We start from the raw sequence: 9,420 nt of genomic DNA, 5'->3' as shown, positions 1-9,420 counted from the left end.
TGAAAAGGATAAAAAGCAGATTAAGGAAAGCCAGGAACTCTGGAGACGTGAGATGCGATGGTGAGTCTTCTTCATTTCCAAACACCCAGAGAGCCTGGTGGGTTCTCGGAAGGGACTCCTCTTAGTAATGGCAATCTGGAAGTGTGAAATGCCAGTGGGTGGGGACAGTGTCTGGGGGCCGAGGGAGTCCACGGCGACAGGCCTTGGGGGCTCCTGTCAACAGGCCCATGGCCAGACTTCCTGCCCAAGGAGCTCCCTCCCGGGGCGGGGGCAGGAGGACACTTCTCGGGGGTCCATTCTCCCCCATAACTGGCAACCGTCCAGAGAGACCCTTAGGTCTCTGCTGCGCTCTGTGGCTCACCCTGATGTTCTGAAACGGGGAAAGGAAAGCGTCCGGCAAGGGCACGCAGCCCATTTGGGGGCCGTGCCGGACCTGTCCTTGGTGTGGATAACTCAGGGTCGGAGACGCACTGTAGCTAAGGCGGGGGGACAACCAGACCCTGCCGGGGGGGCCCTGAGCAGGCCGCCATGGGCAGAACTTGACCCTCGTGCTCACGGGTGAGGGAAGAGCAAGGCCCACGGGAGAAGGCCCACGTCCGCCCCGGCACCCGGCACAGCTTGTGGCACTTAGTGGCCCTGCCAACGCGTGGCTGCAGGACAGCTGGGCGGGGATCCAGGGGCGTGGCGGAGGTGACCCGCTCTCCGCGGGGGTCGCACAAGCCCCCCTCAGAGCCGCCTTTTCCGGAGATGGTCCCCACTGGGCTCGGGGGCCCGGCCCCGATGGGGGCCAGGCCTGGGGCTGGCTTGGGGCCCGCCTTGGCTCCCAGCCCCCGCCCCGCAGGACGTTACCTTCCACAGACATTGGGAAGAAACACCAGGGCACGTTGACGATAGTGTCGGAAAAGCAGCACTTGCGGGACGCGCACTCCTGAGGGCTGATGCCCGGGTACCCGCAGTTCCTACGGGCGGACACTTCCATGACACACTGCTCCGCCTCTGGAAAGGAGCAACACGGAGACTCAGTGAGGGCAGCCCAGCAACCGGCAATGTCTCTGTCCGTCCTCCCACGGTGATGTGGCTGGGTTCAGCCTCCCTGTGCTAGGAGCGGCTGCTGGACCACGACCCCCCAAGGACCGTCTAGGGGCTGGCGCCAGCGCCTGACCACCCAAGGATCTGCACGGATGCTACAGGTCTGACGTCCTGGGGCCTTGGGAAACTCAGTTCACCTCTCTGGACCTGATATTCCCATCTGTAAAATGGGTGACCACCGTACTCTGATGAGAACGGGCGGTGAGCACCTTTAAGCAGGTGAAGCATCTTGCTGAAGTCCTAAAAGCCAGCAATGCTTCCACCAGAGAAAGGGCCCTGCCTAAAAGCCAGCCATGTGTCTTGTCCCCTTCGGAGCCCAGGGAACCTGCAACGGCTGCGGCCAGGGGGCCGTGGGTGCCGGGCTCCACCCCCACGGCATGCTCTGCACACACAACTTTCTTCTGTGCATGCCTCGGCACGAATAATTACCTTCTATTTTGCGAGTGTGCGCTGCCGTAAACCTCATCCTCAGAAGAACATCCTGGAAGTCTTAACTGAATCTCTTACCATTTGAGGCCTGTGAGCAGTTATGTGGAGAATGTCCTATTAACTGCCTTCATATCCCTTAAAAGCTCCTTCAGAAGTCGCAGCTTTACAGCTAAGAGAGGCCTGGGAGCTGTTTTTCCTTCTAATCATACAAGAAACTGTGATGGCTTCTCACAGATGTCTGTGGGAGGGGCGAGTGGCTGACCCTTGGGGCTCCAGGTGGGGACAGCGGGCCAGAGGCCGCTGTCTCTTCCCTTCTGGCTGGCTGGGGTGGGGACGGGAAGAGGGCCAGTTCCTCGGCCAGTTACCTTGCTTTGGAAGGGAGTGGAAACACCAGGGGACATTGGGGACTGTGGAGTCAAAGCAGCATCCCATGCCGAAGCACGTCTCAGGGGTGATGCCCGGGAAGCCACAGTTCTTCCTGTTCTGGACTGCGATCCGTGAGCACTGGCAGGGGGCTGGGGGGAGAGCCTCGGTCAACCTGTCCCCCCCCATGGGACCCGCCTGCTCTCGGGGGCACTTTCGGACCCTTCCCCAGGTCCAGCGGCCACACAGGGAAACCACAAAGTCTGATCTCTCCCAGATTTCAACTATGCGACGTCTTGAGGAACAAACAGGGCTTTGCAGAAATTATTAGTTTAAAAAAAAAAAAAAAGGAAGGAAAGACTTCAGGAAATATGGCAGACGGTGGACCTTGGGAAAACTCAAGAGGAAAGGTGACCAAGGTGGGCTCCAGATGCCCTGGGGGCCACCTGTCCCAGCCCGTCTCCCCAGCCGGCCCCCCAGCACCTGTGGTCACGGAAGGAGGCCTTTCCTGGAGGTCTCACATACCCCTGGGTGTTCCTCCCGAATGGCAGAAAAGGATGCACAAATGCAATCAGCCCACATCACCGAGCTCAGGATGCCTTTTTAGCTACTTCTGCTCTCCAGTGAGCCCATCATACCACCCTGTGGCTTTGAGGAAGACAAACAAGAACAGAGACCCACCAAGGGCAAGGGACTTGCATACGCCCATTGCATTTGGGGTTTCTCCCGGCTCGCGGGCCTGAATGCTCTGTTGCCCAGTCAAGGACGCTGAGCTGCACAGGGCGACATACAGGTGGTCACTTACAAGGTTTCTGGGCCGCCACCAGGGAACACAGCCACTTGTCCCCCAGGACGAGGAGCACGGCCAGGAGCTGGACGCTTCGAGATCCCATGTCCACGCCACACGCTGGGGCCGCCTACAGAATGCTCACCGCCCACTGCCATGAGCTGTTTTATAATGTCCTCTCTGTTTGCTCAGCAAACTCTAACTTTTCTCTGTCCCCTGTGGCACCAACCCCTCGGGTCCTTTGTTGGGAAAAGGAGCTGAGATAGGCCGCTGGGCAGGAGACCGAGTGGCCGTGCCTACGGGCAAGGCTTCCGGCAGGAGCTCCCATGCCGTCCCTGGGCCAGGAGCCAGGTCGCACCAGGATGCCAACGTGGAAAAGCGGCCACATGCACGTCTGGCACTGGGCAGCCCCAGGGTCACACCCAGGAAGGGATAAGCCTGGTATGTCTCCTGATAAAGTACGTGGTTATCACATAATTTTTTTTTTTTAATATTAGACCCAAGGTTACCGGGGAAAACGACCAAGCCGGCAGAGGCATAGAGAAGACCCCACCTCAAGGTCGTCGTGGATGCCTCTGCCAGCCCCTAGTCTTCTGTGTCTCCTTGGCTCCGTCTTGGGGAGGGGCTGCTCCCCGTGGGCATGAGGCTGGTGTGTAAAAATCACAAGCTTGTTTCAGCAACCCCCGAAATGCCTCTGTTTTTCTTCCATGGGAGCCCTGTGTGTTTCCTAAAGACATGAGCATGCCCATGCGCAGGGGTGCAATGCTCTGGGGCAGAGTCCATGGATGGGATGGAGAGAGGGGAGAGGAGGGACAGGGAGGCACCCCAAGGGACAAAGAGGGAAGATTTGGGGCAGAGAGGAGGCCGTGAGCCCCCACCGCCTGATGCCTTGCAGGAGGGGCCCCATCTGTAAATCGCGGGTTGAGCAGCCAGGGACCCAGAGATGCACAGAATCCAAAACCCAGCGTTCTCGGGGTCCAGAAAGCTTCTGCCTGACCCACTCCAGCCCCTCCAGTCCAGGTCCCTGACCCCCTGGGCAGCCACCACATTCCTTGAAATCTTGGAAAGTCAACTTTCCCCATCCCATGTCCCCGCCACCTTTGGTCACCAGCAAGACATAAGGGTCCCGAGTGACCATTGTCTCCCCACTCTGCTTCCTCTCCCTGACCTGCTACCCACTTCCTCCCACTGCCCCCATCCTGGCCCTTCCAGGAGTCCTGCAGAACCCCCTCATCCATGCCGAGCCCCTGGTCTCTCCCCCTCACCCCCGGCACCAGCAGAAGCCTGTGCCTTCCCAGACACGCTTCCCTTCCCGGACACGCTTCCCTTGTGCTCATCCCAGGAGAGGTGCTCAGGCCCCACCCAGGGCACCAACTGTCCACACGGTGCTTCTGTACGAGTTAGAAAAAGGCTCACTTGCTTCAAGACAAGTTACTTGGAGCTGTGGGCAAATCATGATAATAGATGCAACATCTCCCATGTCAGCGGCGCCCTACCTGAGTGCGGGGCTGTGCTCAACACAGCCTCCGAGACTGTGCTCGGTGGCCGTGTGCCCATCACAGGGGCTCAGGCTGGGGGGCTGGATGCTGGCCTTGTGCCCCAGCGTCTCCCCGTGCATGCAAAACCGTGCTCCTCGGGGATGCAGGCTGTGTCCTGGACGACTTCCGATGCCCCTGCCCCCTGTCATCTCCTGACCTTCAGCCTGTCAATTTCGTTAAGGATTTAGCACTGAGTTCAGTGTCCCTTGTCACGCCACAACCTAGCAACATCCCAGATGGCTTCTGCATTCCAGTGAACAGTTCATCCAAATTCATAGCCACTTGGCTTTTCATTTCGTCCTCATCTCTAGAAACATCCGTCCCTACTCCATGTCTGCTACGTGTCTCCCACAACCACACTTGGAACTCATCCTCTACTCAGAAAGAAGACATGCTAATGTCCTTGCTGTTCAGGATGTCCTAAGCGTCTAACATCTTCTCTGTTACTCCCACCACACCTGTTCTTCAAATCCTAAGGCCCTCCACTGCCTCAATCCCTCTCTTTCCCTCTGTGAGCACCATCATGCCCGTCCCTTCCACCCTCCCTCTTTCCCAGCCTGGTCCGCACGGTCCCCACTCTATCTGCTCCTCCCGCTGTCCTGGTACGCAGCGTGCACCCATCTGCTCGCTGTCTCCAGGCCCAGCCCCACAGCTGAGCCCGCCTCACACCCGCCTCTGACTAGGGCCACTGTCGATGCAGGGTCTCAGACGGATCCTGGCTCTCACTGGCATTATAATCCTTCTTTGAAGCTATCCTTCTCCACCCGCTCTCACTACCATTCTGCAAACTTTGGGGGGTGGTATTGTCTATCAGTTCACAGAGAAAACAGAAACCATCAATGGGAACGTCCTCAGATATCACCCGCGTGGACCTCTGCTTCTGACTATGATGGAGAGACTGGTACCAGACTCTCCCTCCCCGGCATAAGAAACTGGAACTATGTGACAGAACATGTCCAGATGCTGAGCAACAGGCAGAGGCCGGCTGAGAGAAGGAGGCAGTGCAGGAGTCCCTCGGTCACCCTGTGCTCTGCCTGGAGCTACCGTCTGGACCACAGCCCAGCGAGGCGACCGCACCGAGCAGGCAGGCTCACCAGGCTGTGGGGATGGACGCTGGAATTAGAAGCCACAGAGGCAGTGGATTTTCAGGGTAGGGGCCCAGAGAAGTGGGCGCTCCAGAAATATGAGGTGGTCTCTCTGGGGTTTTAGTCAAAGACTTAGCTGCCCCTGAAGACAAGGGCAGGCGGCAGAAGCTGCCGGGAAAGAACATGCACTTGAGGGGGGAGAACGTAGCGGGCCAACCACAACACAGAAATCGTCTGAGCTCTGACCGCCATGGGGAGAAGGCTTACTGGCCAGGTGGGGCATTCAGCAGGGACTCATAAGGCCGCGTCATGTCTTACTCAAAATACCACACACACGGTGCCTTAAAGAGCTGACATTTGTCTCTCACAGTTCTGGAGGCCGGAAGTCCAAGATCAGGCTCCCCACATGGTCTGGTTCTGGGGAGGGCCCTCCTGCTGGTCTGCAGACACCACCTTCTCACTGTGTCCTCACCTGGTGGAGAGAGAGAGAGAGAATAAGCTCTCTGGTGTCCCACCATGAGGACTCCATCCTCAGGACCTCACCTAACCCTAATTACTTCCCAAAGGTCCCACCCCCAAATACAATCATATTGGGCGTCAGGACCTTAACAGATGAATTTTAGGGGTACGCAAACATTCAGTCCACAATATGCCATAAAAGTAGGCTTGATCTAGTTCTAGAGGAAAGGCACTCTGTGCCTATTCTAGCATAACGGTAAAACAAGTCTTAAAAGAATCAGGTTCACCTGGCAAGCAAATTAACTGCCCAGCAGAACAAACTCAGCAATTTACTAAGGGAGACAATAAAACCCAGACACACGACATTGCATCCATGATGTTTCACACAAAACCAGACACCACCAGATGTGTGAAGAAGCAGGAAAACATGACCCATAGTCATTAGAAAGACCAGTGAATAGAGATAGACCCAGAAGCTGCATTTAACTGCTCAAACATTTAAAGAAACACAAAAATATAAAGAGAGAACACATTTAAAAACCTGAATGGAGAATAGAAACTAGAAAAGAAGCAAGTGGAAATTCCAGACATGAAAACACAGTATCCGAAAGGAAGAAATCCACTGTATGGGCTTTAGATTAGATACTGTGGAAGAAACAGCTGGTTTATCAGAAGCCAGCGCAGTATAAATTCTCCAAACTGAAGCAGAGAAAGGGGGCTGAACACAATGAACAGAACTTCAGGGCCCCTGGGGGACAGTGTCAAGGGGTCTAACAGACTTGTAATTGGTGTGCCAGAAGGAGAGGAGAGAAGAAGTATTTGAAGAAATAATGGACAATCTTCGGGGGGAAACTTGACGAAAAACATAAACCCATATATCCTAGAAGCTCAATAAACTCCAAGCAAGATAAATACCAAGAGAACCATATCAAGGCAAAGCATGATCATATTGTTGAAAATAAGTGATTACAAGAATTCTTACAGCCCCTGAAGTTCCCCACATTCAGGGCAACGCAGCTGACTTCTCGCTGAAACGGTGCACACCGGAAGGAACAGAATGATGATTTTTAAGTGCTGGAAGAAAAGAAACCAACTGTTATAAGATCAGAATTTTATACTCAGTGAGAGTATCCCTCAACGATAAAAGCAAAATCCTCTTTTAAAGCATGGATTTTGTTTTTTCAGAGCAGTTCTGGGTTCACAGCAAAAATGAGCAGAAGGCACAGAGATTTCAAAATACTTTTTTTTTTAGACAAACAAAAACCCCGAGAATTGGCCACTTGCAAACCTGTTGCCTGAGAAATTTTCAAGGCCGTTCTTGTGGCTGAGGAGGGCATGAGTCCCACAGGAGGTGCCACCACTTCCCACCTGGCCGGGTGCCACGCAGTCCGGTCGGCGAGGCTTCTCCCTTGGTTTGCAGCAACTGTCTCCCATCTAGGGTCTCAGCCACAGACAAAAGTTGGGGGTTTGGGCCCCAACCAGACAAAAGCTTGCTTCCTTAATTATCTTTAAAAAGGGCAACTCTATATATGTCACTCCCTTGCCACCCCGCACTCCCCACAACCTGTAGGGTAAAGACCAAGTACAGGTTCCTGGGTATGAAAAGCAAGACTCTGTAGGAACTGGTCCCCCCACCCCATCACCACCACCACTCTCTTGTGCTACTGGGCCTCTGACAGTGTAAGAACTTGCTCTTCTCTAGACGCACCCTGACCGTTCAGCCTGCCCCTCCTTCAGCTCCTAACTAAGGAGCCACCTCTTCCAAGAAGAATTCACTTTCACCAGAGTGAGGACAGGCACCCTTCACCCCCCACACACACCCTCGTTCACCTAGTTCGCAACACCTGCACGTGAAGTGGATTTCCACATTCCTTATTCCTTTATTGATTGTACGAAAGAGAACAGCTAACACGCATTGCAGGCTGACTTTGTGCCAGGTGATCCTCTAAGGATTTCACATGCTCTATCTCGTTTCATCCCTACAACCATCCCGAGTCAGAGCTAAGATTTCACCCCCATTTCATGGTCTGTAGAGGTAAAAGGATTTGCCCAAGTAACACGGCAAGTTCGTGTAGGGTGAGATGGAGACCTCGCCTCACTCACGTTGTATCCCGGAAACCTGACCTAGTCTGCTCACATGACTGGGAACCGAGGCAGGAACTTGTCCACCTTGTGTTGCCTCTTACCCAAATTACCTTCTGTAATTCATGAAACAGTATCTAAATATGGATATATGCAAATAAACTAGGCAAGCCTCCTCCTGTCTCCTGATTAGTGTCCTCATCTGTAAAAGGAGAGGTGGAAAAAGGAATTTTAAATGCTTTTCAAAGTCTCACATGCCTTTTAAAACCTGAGTCGTATAAATATCTCGTTGTTACAGTATCATCAGGGGAAAACGTATTTTTATTTCCAACGTTTACATGCATAATCACACCAAATCCAGAAAGGCAGAGGTCCCCACCAGTCTTCCCAGCGTTGTAAGTTTCTGGTTTGGTTTCTGCAGTTTAGTTGTGCTGCTCAGTAAGGTGGGTAAATAACAGAATCCTTTAAAGCCCAGGACTAAATGCATCTACATAATAAAGAACGTGGCCAAAGCTGGGAGAAGAAATAAGCAAATCAACTGATGCTGATGGGAATTTTGATACTGAATCTGGGAGGGAATGACATCAAAAATGTCTTGATAAGTTATATTTGAGGGATATAATTGGACAGACATAAATTTTAGCACATTTTTCAGGGTGTTGTGTGATGAAATTCCTCCTTGAACTTGTCTGAGAGATTTTCATCAAGGTTTAAATTACTTTAAGGTGTCTCTTTGGTGTCTGAGTGGGTGTTTTGTTTTGTTTTATTTGGCACCCTGCTGAGACAAGCCGGGATCCGGCCAATCTTAAAACTTAAAAATGTTTGAGGGATGCCTGGGTGGTTCGGTCGTTAAGCGTCTGCCTTCAGCTCAGGTCCTGATCCCAGGGTCCTGGGATTGAGCCCGCATCGGGCTCCCTGCTCGGCGGGAAACCTGCTTCTCCCTCTCCCTCTGCCTCTCCCCCTGCTCATGCTCTCTCTCTCTATCTCTGTGTCTCAAATGAATAAAATCTTTTAAAAACGTGACTGTGTCCTAGGAGCCTTTGATACCTTCCTATAAGTTCCATGCTGGATTTGCCAAGTGTGTCTCTCTCTTATTAGCTGATGTTCCTATCAGGGTCGCAAGCATTGAACATTTCCCCCGACCACCCCTCCCCACACTCAAGAAGAAAGGCGAGGGAGTTTTCTTAAACTAACAATATCCTTCCCAGTGACCCTACAAATAAGATCTTAAACCACAATTTGGCTTCGAGAACCGGTTCCTGGTCTAATCCTTAGATCAACATTTTCTGAACAGAATCCTGTTATTGTTTAGAAATTATCCAGAAGCAATGGAAACCTCCAAGTACACGACCAGTCACAGAACAGAAAGCCTTGTGGATCAAAGCCACAGAGAATGGAAAATCAATGGACACCATGTGTGAAAATCAAGAGGCAGGAGAAGTGGCAAGTTAATGCTTTGCCAGGGGTGCAGGTGGGCGGAAGGACCACATACCTGGACCCTGGGTAATGTTCTGTCCTGCTCTCAGCCTTCCCACCAACGCAGGCTACCCAGGACCAGCAATGGGGCTTGAGCAAGGGGCTGGGACAC

The 9,420-nt window shown here is 53.2% G+C and overlaps 1 protein-coding gene across 1 annotated transcript; it reads right to left on the bottom strand.

Moving 5' to 3' along the window:
• Positions 1-332: 332 nt before the first annotated feature.
• LOC135362414 (trefoil factor 2-like) lies at positions 333-2,774 on the bottom strand. Its single transcript, XM_064577290.1, has 4 exons — positions 2,687-2,774; positions 1,884-2,033; positions 850-996; positions 333-370 (listed from the first exon to the last, which is right to left on the bottom strand). Exons 1-4 carry the CDS (start codon positions 2,772-2,774, stop codon positions 333-335), a joined length of 423 nt encoding a protein of 140 aa, XP_064433360.1.
• Between the last annotated feature and the right edge of the window lie 6,646 nt (positions 2,775-9,420).

Source organism: Mirounga angustirostris, unplaced genomic scaffold (assembly GCF_029215605.1).
Source record: "Mirounga angustirostris isolate CCGP_5_RB_7025 unplaced genomic scaffold, mMirAng1.0.hap1 SCAF_1, whole genome shotgun sequence".
Classification (NCBI taxonomy): domain Eukaryota; kingdom Metazoa; phylum Chordata; class Mammalia; order Carnivora; family Phocidae; genus Mirounga; species Mirounga angustirostris.
This window is presented reverse-complemented; position numbering and strand designations above follow the sequence as displayed.

Bases quoted from the DNA above. Each gene is read 5' to 3' on its own strand.
- LOC135362414 (XM_064577290.1), bottom strand. From the start codon at position 2,774: ATGGGATCTCGAAGCGTCCAGCTCCTGGCCGTGCTCCTCGTCCTGGGG. The intron at 2,034-2,686 runs GTAAGTGACCAC...CTCTCCCCCCAG, and splicing joins GGTGGCGGCCCAGAAACCTT to CCCCCTGCCAGTGCTCACGG. The intron at 371-849 runs GTAACGTCCTGC...TCCCCGTTTCAG, and splicing joins CTTCCCAATGTCTGTGGAAG to AACATCAGGGTGAGCCACAG.